The following is a 16802-nucleotide window of genomic DNA, read 5'->3' on the forward strand; positions in this document are numbered from 1 at the left end:
TGTTTGCTAATTTGCGTGCAATACATTCACACCCGCATATATACATGCTTGTTTCCCCGCTGGGTTCATTTGAAGAAAAGTAGACATTTTTATTCACCCACGCCTGTATTTAAATAAATCCCTTGCAATATTGGTATTGCACGACATGCATGTTGATATCGATTGTGCCCAACACATTAAAATAATAAATTTCAGCTTCACACCAGCCGCAATAAACAAATGAAAAGGAAAATATAAACCTTCTCACGAAACACATTCATACTGCTAATGTGTGTTATATGTATGTGCGTGTGTCTGTGTGCTTGTCTGCCTCTGCCTGTGTGCGTGTGTGTGTGTGTGTGTGTGTGTGTTTGTGTGTGTCTGTATGCGTTTGTGGGTATGTGTGTACGTCATTGTAAGTTGCGTGCTTATATGAAGTTGCTGTCATTGTGGTGCGTGCGTGCGTGCGTGCGTGCGAGCTTGTGTGCGTGCGTGCGTGCGTGCGTGCGTGCGTGCGTGCGCCAGTACAGACTAGTTGAGACTATTTACTGCCGGTATTTTATATAGCTCCAATATAAGGCGGCGACTGTTTGGACCGAAACTGGCTCTCGATAGGGGTGGAATAAATAATCAGGGATCAGTTGCACAAAGTGGGTTTAGTGCTAAGACGGTCGTAACATTCATACTTTAAAATAGACTTAGGGCAGTCGAAGCTCTAAGATTCCTTTGAGGAACGGGCCCTGGAACGTGTAGTGTGTCCTTGTACCCCTGTGACGTCTGTGGATGCTCACGATATTGACCACAGGGCTACTAGCCCGAGGCCCGATTGCAAAACGGGAAATACCTGACACAGAACAGTTACGTCAGTGCAAGAACGCAGTTTGAGATATGAGGCTGCCAACCCCCTTTTGGTACGCGGGAATCAGTGGTCAATTCTGTGGGTAATCTGCAGTGTGGTACGCGTGCCCTTTTCTCAATACTTTTGAGATTTGTGTTAATTGTTGTATTTTGTATTTTTGTTGGTGTTCAACGCCGCACTCAGCAATATTCCAGCTATATGACGGCGGTCTGTCAATAACCGAGTATGGACCAAAAAATCCAGTTATTGACATTATGAGCATAGATCCACGCAATTGGGATACGATGACATGTATCAAACAAGTCAGCTAGCCTGACCACCCGATCCCGTTAGTCGCCTCTTACGACAAGCGTAGTCGCCTTTTACGGCAAGCATGGGTTGCTGAAGAACTATTCTAACACGGATCTTCACGGGTCCAATATGCATGCATGCATTAGATATACGTACGTGACAGCAGGGTTGTTGAATTTCACTAATTCTGCAACAAACTACAGATGTTAACTTGTGAAGTCGTTATTATTAATATGAAACTGCTTCATGTAATCACGTTTCAGACGTCGCCGGTTTTAAATCCCGAGACAGAAAAGATCCACGTCTCCCGATGCTTGTCGTAAGGGGCGAGTTATTTGGAGCGAATGGTTACAATGTGCGACCCGGTAACGTACAAAACAGCCTTAGCGCTACGACTGTCGTAAGTCCGTGTTAACGTATGTACGTTACGATCACCTTAGCGCTAAGATCGCTTTGTACAACGACACCCTGACCGATAGTGAGTCATCGTACCCCAGCCATGTGGTAACCTATGCTGACCTATTCCCCACGTGGGGGGTCTGTAACTAGTTGAATCTAGGTCTGTTAGTCGGCGAGTATGGACCAGAGACACGGGTTTGTGTTAAGTAGGATTCGGGATTCCGAATATTTGACGGCGGCCTGTAAATAAACAGTCTGGACCAGAGAACCCAGTGATTGACATTATGAGCAACGATGACACGTAATCAACCCAGTCAACATCAGGATCCATTGAGTCGCTTCGCATAAAAAACGCATAAATTGCCAGGGACCTATCAACCGGAATCCCCAAGAGTCACGCGTAACTAATCGCGTATATGTCTGTAAATAATCCAGTCTGGACGAAACCAACCAGTGGTTGACAGCATGAACAATCACCAACGCCCACGAATTACGACGCCCACTACCGGCCAGCTCGCCCGATCCCCATGGGGCGCTGGGGTAGCCTAGTGGTTAAAGCGTTCGCTCGTCACGCCATAGACCCGGGTTCGATTCCCGACATGGTTACAATGTGTGAAGCCCATCTCTGGTATCCCTCGCCATGATATTGCTGGAATATTGCTAAGAGCGGGCTAAAAGCCACACCCACTCACTCAGTCACGATCCCCATGGTAGTCCTGTCGATAAACAGGAGGCGCTGAGGACTTCGTCGTACCCCGGAATCCCACCAGATTACGTGCCTTAAGTACTCCGTTGAACGAGTATGTTTCACGACAACACATGCGAAACAAGACGTTAATCAACGCCAGATTTGGCTTAAGTCGGGTCGCTGTGCTGAATAAGCGTGGGGGCGACCCCCGAAAATATTCAAGTACTCCGATGAACCTTGTTAAGAGCCACCTGCCCTTGCACACACGCATAGTGTTCAGATAGCGTGCACAAAGACAGGTTTACACCGAAGGCGATCAGGATTGCATGCAGTAAAATATATTAATTAACAACGGATACATTAGTCATTTCTTTGTCCAAACACAGATAATCCTGGAGCTAAATATGACTCGGGTACTTTACCGGACCAGTTAGCATGGCGCCAGGTTAGCGATACGACAGATCTTCCCTATAACTGGAGGTGTGCAAATCGTCAGATGTATTTGTTATATCGTCATGGGTGACTTGAAACATGACACCAATGGATAGCCATGTTTAGTCGGGACACGCAATGAGTTCAACGGGACAGCCAAGTGTGTGTATGGAGTGCTCTCCGGGCCATAATTACTCTGATAAAGATGATTGATTACGCGGACCTATATTTGATATGGACACATGTAACATAAAAACTGGTCTGAGAATACTCAGGGTTGATGTCTAAATCAATATACAGTGCTAGTATTAACACTTATCTTTACTTTATGACGCCAATCATGTTGGGTTTTTTTTGGTATTTTTGCTTGGGATCAGCTAAAACATTTCTCTTGCAGAACATAGCAAACTTGATATTTATATTTTCAACTGATGAATATTCTTAAAAAGACCATATATATTATGAATATGTAACTGCTAAAATGCGCTTGGACCATGATAGATGTTATTATAACACCGGTGACTGGATCAGTGTGCACACAAATTTCATTCTTACCTCCCTTGGAAGTATACAACCCATGCAACAGCCACATTGCCATCGCATACTACCGGGTACCCATTCACTGTGTAACGTATACCTCAGTGTGTGGAAAGATCGAACCCCTGGAAACTGTCAGGAGTCAAGATGGCGAACACAGTCACCCATCCAACTACTCTCCGCAACCGATGTGCTCTGTACACAAGACCACGTGTCACTACCTGTACTGGTTTTGTTTGTGTATAACATTGTATTCCTGTCGTGTACATGCCCCCAGTAACCTATGCCTGCCGACCCGTGAAGATCCGGGGTAGAATAGGTCTTCAGCAACACATGCTTGCCGTAAAAGGCGACTATGCTTGTCGTAAAAGGCGACTAACGGGATCGGGTGGTCAGGTTCGCTGACTTGGTTGATGCATGCCATCAATCCCAATTGCTTGGATCTATGCTCATGATATCCATCACTGGATTGTCTGATCCAGACTCGATTATTTACAAACCGCTGTCATATAGCTGGAATATTGTGGAGTGCGGCGTAAAACAACACACACACACACACACGTTCGAGCGGATTTGAAGTGATCGTGTGGTCAGGTTAGGTAACCTGGTTTATTGCATTTATCATGAGCCGATAGTTCGCCGTGACATGACTGGAATATTGATAAAAACGGCATAATCCTACTCAATCACGGCCGATGGCGTCAGTCTATGGCTTGTCTGGTCTTGATCCGAATACTAGTACTTACAGCTGCGGCGTTAATCAACATTCACCCTTGCATTAACTCAGTCATGTCATTTAGTGTGCCAGCTCATTCTATAAATAAATAAACATGACGATAGAAGTTTAAAAAATGTGGCGTCTTTCATCAGTTACACTCCAGCGCATGCAATGTACTGAGAGAGACATCCATTAACGTCTTCTCATGCAATGTACTGAGAGAGCCATTCCACCACCCTCCTCCTTCCACGGACTCTCAGTGAATGTTCTTGTGGTTGTTTATAATCAAGAGAAAATGTTGTTGTTGGAAAGGACATATTTCGAGGATTATAAGTTGTAGCAGGGTCACTCAGAGTAAATGAGGTTGTATGCGTCCCGCGTTAGGTTTTATACCGAGAGCCTCCGGACGCATTAAACCCCTATGTACCTCGAGTGACCCTGCTCCAGCGAATTTATCTTACCTACATGTTTTAATATGATATTGTAAAATAATTCAAAATTGATAGAACACTGCTGTTCGATTGAACTGAGGTTAGCTTGCGCAATGGTACGTGACTTCAGTGGACTTGGAAAAAGCGTGCGGCTTATTGCTTTGAAGCGGGGTATAAAGGATTTTCTGCCTCTCAGAAATCCACGTGCTACCTGACTTGCTCGTGGCGGGGTATAAGAGATTTGCTTAGGGGAAATTTATTCCCCTCCAAGGCGGGATACACGGTGTTTTATCAAGATCACGTTGACCAATCAGATCTCATCATTCTGATATGGTAAATCTAAGATTCGAACCCACAACATTTCTTTTGCACGTAACGCCGCAAAGCCTTAGACGACTAGGCCACCCTTCCCCCGATAGGCCACGTAACATTAATTCAAAAAGCAACGTCATTACCAAATATTCACGATTGTCTTTTCCAGAAATAAAACTTAATTGAAAGGATTAACTACCCTGTACGCAGAGCATGTATGTGTGTAGAATTGCCACTAATTAAGCCAATATGCTTAAACCCAGATGAGGGTGCTTTATTAATCATCATCCTTATTGAATTATAATTTACTGCCATCCACTCTACAAGCGGTGCAACGAAGTCATTCTTTTTTTTTGCTATTGTTACTATTTGAGACTTAATCCTAGCACTGTGACCTCGGCCATGTGAGCAGAATAAGAAGATTATTTTATTAGTGTGTCACACTTTGCAAGTTACGTGAAACAGTAGGTTTCGTCAACATGAGAACGTTGCTATATAAGTGCAATAATTTCACGCGACGTTAAACCCCATCTCACCTCACCTTCAACATAAGAGTATAAAAACAAATCCCCGCCTTTTGAGGCTTACGAGACAAATAGCTCTAACAATATCACATATAATTGTAAAATATATACACTCAAACGCAAAAGAAACGCAAGTGGTTTTAAGCAAATAGGTAACAAACACGGAACCATAAATTGATACGAGTTTTAGCATGTAGTGAAGCCTGAGGGTGTTATCAATATTTTTGGTTGTATTTTGAAAGCCCCGAGTAAAATCGCAACATAAAAAACGAGTCGCCAAAACGCACCATTTCAATGAATATGTGGGTATCATGCACCCATTTCTCGCGAAATCGAAAATGCACGAACTGTCGCGAACTGTAGTGGGTATAAAACTGAGGCCGATTCTTGGACCTACCACTCCTTGGTCAACAATGCCACGCCTAACTCAAATTCAGAGAAACCAGGCTATCGGACGTTCGGAAGCTGGAGAGTCTGTCCAAGATGTTGCCCGTCAGTTCAACGTTAACATAACCACAATTTACCGTCTTCTGCATCGATACAATGCTACACAGACCACAGATGACCTTCCTCGGAGCGGTCGTCCTAGGGTCACCACACCTCGACAAGATCGACAGATTACCCGTCAACACCAGCGACATCCGTTCCTAACTGCAAGTGAAAGTGCTCGACAGACCATAGGAACACATAATCGACACATTAGCCGGGACACTGTGATCCGACGTCTCCGTTCCAACAACCCCAGATGACCACGTCCTCCTGTTCTCCAACCACGGCATCGACAGGGTCATCGCAATTGGCGTCATCGTGAGGTAGAGGCGTGTCATCTTCTCTGATGAAAGTCGCTTTTGTGTCTCCCATGCAGACGGAAGAGTCAGAATTTGGCGGCGTCGAGGTGATCGTTTCGCTGACAGAAACGTTGTGGAAAGGGACCCATGGGGTGGATTTAGCATCATGATATGGGCAGGGTTTGGACTTAATGCGAGACTTGGACCCATGTGCTTTCTGAATGTTGGTCAAGGTCGGGGACACGGCGTCACTGCTCAGCGTTATATCGACCAAGTGATCAGACCCCACGTTGTTCCACTTTTTGCACAACATCAACAACACATTTTCCAGCAGGACAACGCTCGTCCCCATGTTGCCAGAGCTACCATGGCCTTTCTGCAAGAACACAACATCCATGTTCTACCGTGGCCAGCCCTCAGCCCTGATCTGAACCCCATCGAACACTTGTGGGATGAGGTTCAAAGGCGTCTGCACAATGTGGGCCCAGTCCCTACAACTGCCGATGAACTACGCACAGCTGCTCTGGATGGGTGCAGGAGGATCCCTAGGGCCTTCACAAATCGTCTGATCCACTCAATGTACAGGAGATGTGTGGCAGTGATCAATGCTAATGGTGGTCACACCAGGTATTGACTGACATTTTGGGTATTGACCCGGAACTGTGCAAGCCCTTAACATTTGAAAAAAACAATTATGTCATCTGCCTTTGAATCCATTAAACTGTCTTCAGTCAAATTTGTCAATCTTGCCCTATTAGTATTTCTTGTCTTTAGTGTTGAAAATAAATAACATTTATACTGCATACTCGACTTGCGTTTCTTTTGCGTGTGAGTATATACATATATGTAATTGAAATTTGAAAGAACTGTTGTTAAATATGATTATGTCTATTTAACCATCATTAATTCATGCAACAGTTTTTAAAAAGTAATCAGTAACTGGGTAATACTGTGTAAGAATAGATTAGTTCAATGAAGATTGAGGTAAGAAATGAAGACACATGAAATGTTTGAAATATAATTTCTTTGTCGAAAAAGCAAATTGATTGATTTTCGAAGATAAGATGTCTAAGATACCCACCAGCAGTTGTATTATGTGAAAAAAGGTTTATTTATTTTAAGGTTTAAAAGTTTCATATCAAATTATATTTAAAAAAGTAAAACTGCGAAGAAGCATTCTCTGAGTGACCAAGTGTCAGTACAGTTATTATATATAATAATGTTATAGACATAATAAATTATCGCTTAACTTAAGATATTTTCTGTTGGAACAAAGTGACACTCATCTTCAACATTGTTCACGTTGAAAGAATATTAACAAATGCAGGGCATATTAATATCAAAATGAGTTTAATTTCCAATTACATGTAATTTACATAATGTACCAAACCGAAGTGTCCTATCGATGCCCATTCTCGTCCCTATATTATCCATGATATCCAGTTCACCAATTCTTAATAATTTATAGTGAGATGCAGTTCGGCTGCAGTTGTCGGCCTTGGTCGGACGTCATTCAGCCGTCTTTGAATCTCGTCCCACAGATGCTCAATGGGATATAAATTGGGACTGAGGGCAGGCCACTGCATGGTTCTGAGGCCATTCTGCTGGAGTAAGTCTCTTGTTGCTCTCGCAGTGTGGGCACGGGCGTTATCATGCTGAAACTCGTGGTTGCGGCGACGTGCCCAATGAAGTATGGCATGTGGTCTCAAGACTTGGTCGATGTACCGAGCTGCTGTGACACCATTGCCTCTCCCTGGACCGATGTTCTGGAAGACCACAGGGCCGACCCTCTGTGCAAGACCAATTGACCTCTCCGTATGGCACCTTAAGCCACGCCTTCAAAGAGGTCACGACCTTTCCGCCACTTCCTTAGACAAACTTATAAACAACATGGCTGCCTCTTGTCAAACTCGGAGAGCTTCGTTGGCGGATTTACAGGCTGATTTGTCGACTTCTTTTATGAAACAGGTGTCATTTTCAATGAAAAGTAAACAGCAAGGGTTTAAGTTTTTTAGTGAGGGGTACTTCCATTCAGTAAGCATGACTTACGGAGAGAATGACACCATCGTCAGTAGTGCCAAGTGCTATCGCAGTATGAAGAAAAACGAGCCGCCCCATGCTGTTCATGTTGACATCAAGCCTGAAGAAATTTCCTATGCCTATTGTTCATGTCAAGCAGGGTAAGTTGACCGTTGACAACCAGGTTTGTCTCATTACTGTTGACAAGATGCATTATCCCGTAATATTTATTGTTGATACAAACGTATCATGTTCCCTAATTTCGTGATACATTCGTTCAATATACTGAGGCTAACAGGATAATAGTTACATCCAGAGGTAATGATCATGATAATAAATTTATGTAAAGACATTTCACTCAAATCTCCTGACGAAAGAAAAGTTATTGTGTGTTAATTTACAGTACTGGACTCCATACCAAAAACACCTTATCACCTGTTAAAAAAAGATCAATATTAACATCTGATATATTTGTCAAATATGCAACTAACTTTTTAATGTTTTATTTGTATGGATTATAAAAACTTGCAATTTAATTTAGCATCAATTTTGAATTTCACTAAATTTTTCAGAGCTAGTGGATCATGTTCCCATGTCATTGGATTCATCATAGCACTGCAGCAATGGCAGTTGATGGGTTTCACTGAGGTTCCATCAAAGCTGTCCAGTACATCACTTCCAGAACAGTGGAGCAAACCTCGGTGTACCAAAGTTGAAGCAGGCGATGTACCACATTTAGTTTTTGTCAACCCCAAACCAGACAGGAAAAAGAAACCAGTTACTAATACATTGACAGAATGCAGGTACTTGATTTATTCTGATTTATTTCATGAATTATGCTTTCCTTATTTCACTCAAAGCAAACAAATGTATACATAAAGTTCACTGGTATCACATGTATCATAAACATTAACATAACTAAATATACATTGATATAAACTAAATGATAATCATCATGTTCAATGGAAATAGATGCCATAATTGTCATGTTTATCACTCTTAAATGTATTACATTTCAACAAGACACATTTGAATTCATCAACAGGATAAACTTCAACAAGGAAGTGAGCTCTCTAACAATAAGTTCTCTGGATTAAGAAAGTGAGATAGACAATTACATTTTACAGAAATGTACGGGTCGAGGAAGCAGATGTTGAACATCTTCAAGGCCTAAAACACCTTCCCATTGGATACCTCGTCTGCAACCCCTCTAAAACTGTGCACACTCATGTGGGACCAGTCCCTGTTGGCAGTGGCTTGTCAACGCATGTAAGTTTAGCAATGGTTTTAGTGTTTGTTAGAATTTGACCACAGCCTTTACCTGCCAAGCATGTTGTAACTCAATGGGAAATGACTGGATATATCCAACCTTAACATGTTTGTTAAGGGGTAGCCACCGTAGATATTGAGGATGCTATTATAGTGAAACTCCTAATACAGCAATTCAGAATTTTGTACAGTAATTTTACTCTATATCATTATTACTGGAGGATGTTTTTCACATGGTGTGACCATTATCAAGGTCCCATTGTACACTGTCATGTTTTAACACTATAGTAACAGTAAGACATGGTAAATAGGGCTAAAGCTACATGTTTATAAGCTCAGGTCAAATCAGGGACAATATCCTATCTAGCAAAGAAAAGCTGGAATTAAGATTACTTCATGTGTTTGGGCGAAAGGAAGTTTGGATTAAAATCACTTCATGTAATTGAATAGGTGACAGGTCACATAAAATTATAGTTCAAGTGGTTCAGTTTTGACAAAAGTATTAACATGATTATGTTTGAATTCAATATGGTACTGTTATTATTATGTAAATGATGTAATTTTACATTGCTACCTGTGAATCTGACCTTTGGCCCAAGCTCAAACAATGCTAACAAACATGTGACAGCAGAACCTTGGTATGCAGTACAAACACAAATTTAGCCTGATAACATGATAGGTCTAAAAAGAATTTTGCAGTGTTGCAAAAACAACTACATGTACTGTGTCACAATTTACTTCTTTCTGATACAAGGAGGCATGAAATTTGTCAGAAAAGAGCAAACATACCAAATTTGATCAATTGAAGACAACATTGATAGCTGAATGCGGCCACTGAGAATCTTGAAACTTTTGATTCTGCGTATAGCTCTTTCGACATGTACTCTGTGCCCAGCAATCTTTTGAGTGAAGGTGACATCTTTTTGGCTCATCTGTACACCAGACTTAGCAAATGGTGGTATATTCAGTCGAAGCCCTGTTTTCTCTACTTCTGCTTCAATATCAAACCCCTTATCTGCCATAATTCCATCTCCCTCCTCCAGATAACCAATCTCAATAAGATCAATCAGTGTTGACTGAAAACCTGACTGCTTAAATATTTCTTTGTCTGACATTGCCCCTGAGAACAGCATAGAAATAAAAATAACTGAGCCTCTCGGATCTACAGCCACTAATGCCTTCAATGTGTTAGTGGACTTGTAATTGCTGTACGTTTGAGTTTGGGTATTTAGTGAAGATGGTTTTTCAATTCTAATTTCTGTGCAGTCAACAATAGGAAATGTACTTGGAAAATCTTTCCTATAGTCCTCTGGCATCCTTTCATACAAGACATCTCTGTGGGGCCAGATGCTTACCTCACCAAACCTGAGAAACATGTAATTTATCCAGGAATTGAAGATAACCCCTGCAACTTGCTGAGTAATTGCAAATCTAAAAGCCAAATCCTGCAAGTGAAAATTATTTCTCAGTTTGCAAAGCGTCAAAAACAACTGATTTTCAAGGGAAAGTTTCCTAATTTTGGACAATTTTCCTTTCCCAAGATACCTAAGAGGACATGATTGAGGATCTGGAACTAAATACCTATATATGGCAATGAAGGTTTCTTTGTTAAAGCCTGTGTAGTACTTAATAAGCTTAGCATCTTCCAATATAACATCAATCGAAAAAGTAAATGTTTTTTGCTTTTTTAGATGTTCACATTCCTCTTCAGTATCTTTCAGCTTTCTCAAGACATCTATAAGCTCCAAACTGCATGTTGACAGATCTCTCTTCAGGCTCTCATTCTCTGCAATAAGTGCTATCATATCCATTGGGTCGATCCCTGAAACATTTAAAAGTAAAAGGAAATCAATTCTGCCAAATACAAATTGATGTTATAATGTAATGACAAATAAACATTGTTAATTTGATCTCATGTCAGTTTGCTTTTTATTTCAGGCAAAGTTTTTTGAGACTGAGCCAATAAAATCTGTTGGCACTAGATGTGGCAATCTAGCTTTTCCCCAGGCCGCCACAGTGACCCTTGGAGCAGAGTACCACATCGAGGATATGACACAGGAGCAATGTGAACAGTTAGAGCAACTAACAAGGGACCAGACCAACAGTCAGATATGGTTTCAAGCCAGGAAACACAGGCTGACAGCATCCACATTTGGGATCATACTCAAAAGAAAAACCATCACAGAAAAGTTCATCAACAATATCATAAATGAAAAGGCTTTCACATCTGCTGCAACCAGCTATGGCAAAAGTAATGAAAGACAAGCTATTGAAAAATACATTAAGCAGTCAGGTAATCATGTTCATGATTGTGGTCTTGTAGTGAACAGAAAGTTTCCATTTCTAGGAGCTACACCAGATGGGAAGGTGTGTGAAGATGGTATTACAGGCATCATAGAAGTAAAATGTCCATACTCAGCCCGAGACATGTCCATCAGTGATGCCTGCTGTTTATTGCCAAAGTTCTGCTTGCAAAATACAGATGGGATAATTTCAATCAAGAAAGCTCCCCATAATCATGAATATTTTTATCAAGTTCAAGGACAACTCATGATTTCAGGTGCTGCCGTTTGTGACTTTGTTGTTTTCACAAAAAAAGACCTGTTCATACAAAGAATTTTTCCTCTTCCTGTGTTTATGCAACAAATGTTGGATGAATTGAGTGCTTTTTACTTTCAGTATGTTAAACCAGTACTGTGTTTGCCAAGTTCTCAGAATGTGTGTACACTTACAGCATGAGTCAGTCTGACAATCTGTTGTCACGTTTGAACTTGTATGAACAGCAGTGGCAGAAGGTAAAGATGGGTTGTCAGATTTAGCTATCTTTTCTGTTGGCTCCAATCTGCAATAATATTTGAAACTATAAACTTTTACAAAGTTACTATTGATTGTTGTTTGAGAAGATAAAATTAAACCAATATCAAATATTTGTGTGTCTGTTATTTGAGTTCATACAGTATAATGTGCATGAGTGTCATATAACAATGTTTAATAGCAAAAGAGGATAAAGTGTGACCCATATAGGTGCTGACTGGATGCATACATTACCTTATCAAACAATTTCACATCATACTGGGTGTTAATGAGACACTCAACACATCTAATAAATTTCCTCATGTGCTATCTCAACTTGTATTACCTTCCAATCTCTCCAACTTTTTGGCTAACACTGAATTTTCACATTAGCCAATATCGTTATCAAACTTTTATTAAATGAACAAACAATTTAAAGAACAAAAGCCATACCTACCTACCCTATTTATTGTTTGTTCCAAGCAGAACTCATTTATTTTTATTTCATCCAAATTAACAACATACATTTCCCCTGGGCAGTATTCATTACAAGATCAGAAAATCTTATTTACGAACTTATGTGAACAAGATGGAACAACTGAATCAACTGTAGAAATTTTACAAAGTATTTGATCATGTCAATTGATAAACAAATTGTAAAAAACCAATCAATGGCTTCTTACAGTGTACACAAACCTCTGAGTTCCATCATCAGTGGGCTTTCTTTTTGTAGGGGGCTTCCTACTCAGTCCAGCCTTGTCAAAGTGATTGGCAGGTAATGGGTCTGGATGTTGCTCACTTGGAAAATTGTTGACGAAGTGCTGAAAATCAAATTTAACATAAAAACCTCTATTATGTGGATAAACCGATGTATAATGTATATAAACACAATGAATTCAAAAGTTTTCAATAAGTTTGTGAAATCTTTATATACATAGATCTTTATACATCTGTTCGACGATTACCAACCCAGCTAATTTATATTCACTACTTGGCCAATGGTAATAGGAAAACTGATCGCTGCCAAACAAAATGACGTATCCAACTATAAAATTGATTAAATGTACGGGAAATGTACCTTTGTGCAAACATATCTATTGCAGTTGATGTTTGACGGATTGAGCTGATTATGCGGTCGCCCACAAAGTTTTATCCACCGTAGGCACTTCTCGTAGTCAGTCTTCGGTTTTGGAAACGGTATGAACTTGACACCGCCTTCAAGTCGTTCAGGATACCTGTCATCACTATTGCACAGACCGTGACTGCACCTCTTTACCATTTTTTTCTGGATATGTTGGCCGATAGAACGATTGCGTAAAGCGCGCCGGCCCAACTTAGACAAGCTTGTTTGTCTAAGGAAGTGACTGCAGTCAAAGTATGCGTGCGCAGACTGTCAGAGCGACTCGCTGATTGGTCAAGTCAGCTGTCAATAAAATTCGACGGAGAGGTCAATTCCAGACTGGATCTGTGCGTTAAATGGCAGCGTGATATGGAACGCTCCACGTCGTGGTAGCAATTCAATAACGAATGAATGTTATCCGATCTGGGTGGATATTTATAGGGCAAGAAATGGGGGAACGCATGTGCATTTCAATTTGCACGGAACTCACGTGCATCGGGTTACCATGGCCGTTGCCGTGATGCGTTTGGACGATCGTTTTTTTGTCATCTGCTTTGTTTTTTATCATCAAATTTCATTTTCCAGGACAAGGTAATGTCAAATTTTAGGAACTTTGCCAAAAATTACCCAGATATTTAAATGACAACTTTTCATGCAATGTTACTTGGGGTGACGTTTCTTTTGCGGTCGGTATATTTTAGTCGCTTTTATTTTAAAGACCCCGTCGTGAAGGAGGCCATAGCTAGGACGTGTACACAAACCACCCTGGATAGACACACAAAGGAACGGGTGACCTAGGGATCATAAAACGATTGGCATCATTGTGTGTCACTTGCCTGGCATACTAACACACACAGATACACACAGACTCAGATAGACAGACAGACCGAAGCACCTGCAGCTGGTCACACACACACACACACACACACACACACACACACACACACACACACACACACACACACACACACACACAATAATTTGACCTACACACACATTTGACGTATTAATTTGTTTCCTTTTTATTTCTTTATTGCGTTTGGGGAGACGCAGAAATTGATTATTCAGTGAGTGAGTTCACTATATATGTCGTGCAATCCTATTATTGTAAGGGATTTCAATTAAAAACAGGCTTGGTGGGTGCAATAAAAAACAGCTGGAAAACACTTCAGTTTCTTTAAAGTGATCCCTGAAAAGTATTTTTGTTCGGGAGGCTTTTGTATTCGAATGGATACATATATGCTCTTGTATGCCGCACTACTGAATTAAAACCAAGGTCCCGTTCCACAAAGCGATCGTAGCACTACGACCATCGTATGTCTATTTTAAAGTCGATACGATCGCTTTGCGGAAGGGAGCCCAAGTCGCTACGGGCTATATTAAGGAAACGTACAGCTCTACTGACGTATTAAGGACTGGTTTATTGCACACAAAAAACAAGGTTTCGGTGTAGATTCTTACACCTTTATCAAGCTGGGATATTCCCCAAACGTCACTCTTTGCAATAAACCATCTTCTAGAATGCCAATCAAACAGTCAGATTTGGTGAAATTGTGGGTCTGGGGTCCGTAAAGTATGTAATTGTAACTAAAAAAGTGAAAAACATCCTTACTCAAAGGCATAAATTAATTCGCTGATGAAAACAAATAGAGTTTATTATGTATTAGTCTAAATTAGTATGTTATATACATGATCTACATGCACAGTATCGATATACCGCATGGTGGGACGCATACTATTATATAACACTTAAACACTGCGCTCTGAGATGTGTGTATATCAAATGTATACATGTGTTATAATTCTTGCGCACTGTGCACTTTAATATCTAATGCTATTCACTGACGATTGCATATTATGTTAGGTTTGTCGTAGCCTTTCCCAATGATTATTATGGGTTTTTTTTATTTCAATGTAATCTGTCATCTGTGAAGTTGTGCTGCGTGCACTCCCGTAGTCGTACTCGTACGTTTTGTTCAGCGACTCAATACATCCAGTGACCATATGCTGTACAGGGGCTCGCGAGGATTCGTTATTCAATCGGTAGCTTCCTGTTTTTATAAGTGTGACAGAGATACGACTATGGTAGCCCTAAGGCTTTGACGTTTTCAATTAGCATTGCCTTCAAGTACTATGTAGAGTACAGAGCACGGGTGTTACCTTGAATATTGCTCCGTTTCAGTGAACTCGGTCAAATCTCCTTTCTCTGCAGAGGCCTTATAAGAGGTGGCTAGACTCGAATATCTACAGGGTGAAGAGTCGGCACGGTTATCTCCCAAAACCCCTACAACCCAGTTCCCCTACAATTAGTTGAAACAACACGCGGCATTTACCTGTCTGGCATTATGAACTCACCTAAAGGAGAGATTAAGGTCTGGAGTAGATCTAGAGGTAGTAGAAATGAAAGGGGTAGAACTTTAGGGGATTAGGGGAAAGTGTTTAAGAAAAAGAATTAATGTAAGTGTAATGAAAGATGCCTGTATGATGAGAAGACATTTTTTAGAAATTACAAAAATAACAATAGGAAGAAACAATTATTACACTGAGTTGGGTTGGGTTGGGTTGACGCAATGGACAACACACCAGATGTACCAAGAGCTGTCGCCTTCAACGACTACATCGTCACTACCTGGGTCGACCACGGAGCCCGATTCCCAAACCACTGTGTAACCATCACGGTACAACAGGTCCCGGGACGAACAACAACCTGGAAGGCTTTCATAACCGACTCAACCGAGGTCTCCCTCACCGACATCCCAACATCTACCGATTTGTGGAGGCAGTCAGGAAGGTGAAACAGGCAGAAGGAGCTAAGATTTTACAGCTCGACTTTGGAGCAGCTTCAAGAGGCAGGAAGAGAGTGTACAGAGAGGTGGAGAACCGCCTCTGCCGCCTGAAGGACGAGTTGAATAGAGAGGTGAAATCCCCAATGCAGTTTCTAGATGCGGTTGGCCATCTCCTCAGGCTGGGATAAAGAGTGAATTGAACATTTGAGATGAAATTTATTATAATGTATTATGAATTTTGAAAAATGAACAATTTGTTATAATGTATTATGAATTTTGAAAAATGAACATTTTGTTATAATGTATTATGAATTTTGAAAAATGAACATTTTACTATAATGTATTATGAATTTTGAATATCGTAATCGTAATTAAATATTTATCTCAATCTATTCGTGTTTCTTAGGTTGTTCCATTGTATGAAATAACTAACAGACTAGGGATTAGCAGTGCCATGGACCGTGAACTTTGTTGTCTTAAGCTGTAGGGGAAATCGGATGTAGGGGTTTGGGGAGGTTACCGTCGGCACAGTCGTCTAAGGCGTCACGATTATTTGTGTCACTTGGGTGCGCCATGAACCTATGATTGTGGTTCGAATTCCCGTTCCCTACCGATAATGTTTCTAGAGTTTTCAGCACCATACTCGTTGGTTTCACCGAAGTGGTAAACGTCTGAGACCTGCTTTACTTCAGGCTTTCCTCTCACATTAAGCTGACACGCCGAGATATATCTGGAATACTGTCCAAAGCGGCGTTCAACTCAACTCACACACTCGAATATTTACAGTCCCACGTGAATTATCCCGTATATTGAGGACTGCGGCGTAAAACAATGAAAACACAAACAAGCAAAAAATC

The 16802-nt window shown here is 41.0% G+C and overlaps 1 protein-coding gene and 2 pseudogenes across 1 annotated transcript; 2 read left to right on the plus strand and 1 right to left on the minus strand.

The window, feature by feature from the left end:
* The window catches only part of LOC139479410 (uncharacterized), a 151853-nt pseudogene extending 135720 nt beyond the window's left edge, over positions 1–16133 (plus strand).
* LOC139479678 (uncharacterized) lies at positions 7766–12445 on the plus strand. The gene is made up of 4 exons (XM_071262524.1): positions 7766–8138; positions 8550–8780; positions 9105–9246; positions 11185–12445. The coding sequence occupies exons 1-4, from the start codon at positions 7849–7851 to the stop codon at positions 11983–11985; spliced, it is 1464 nt and encodes a 487-aa protein (XP_071118625.1). The 5' UTR covers positions 7766–7848; the 3' UTR covers positions 11986–12445.
* LOC139479679 (uncharacterized) lies at positions 10822–13460 on the minus strand (annotated as a pseudogene).
* Positions 16134–16802: the final 669 nt, after the last annotated feature.

The sequence above is a fragment of the Haliotis cracherodii genome, unplaced genomic scaffold, assembly GCF_022045235.1.
Source record: "Haliotis cracherodii isolate W230 unplaced genomic scaffold, xgHalCrac1.p SCAF_4, whole genome shotgun sequence".
In the NCBI taxonomy this organism is placed as follows: Eukaryota; Metazoa; Mollusca; class Gastropoda; order Lepetellida; family Haliotidae; genus Haliotis; species Haliotis cracherodii.

What these genes read in the sequence shown, in the direction of transcription:
- LOC139479678 (XM_071262524.1), top strand. Translation starts at nt 7,849, where the DNA reads ATGGCTGCCTCTTGTCAAACTCGGAGAGCTTCGTTGGCGGATTTACAG. An exon ending in AATACATTGACAGAATGCAG is followed by an intron (nt 8,781 to 9,104) that starts GTACTTGATTTA and finishes TACATTTTACAG; the next exon opens with AAATGTACGGGTCGAGGAAG. An exon ending in GCAGTGGCTTGTCAACGCAT is followed by an intron (nt 9,247 to 11,184) that starts GTAAGTTTAGCA and finishes TTTTTATTTCAG; the next exon opens with GCAAAGTTTTTTGAGACTGA.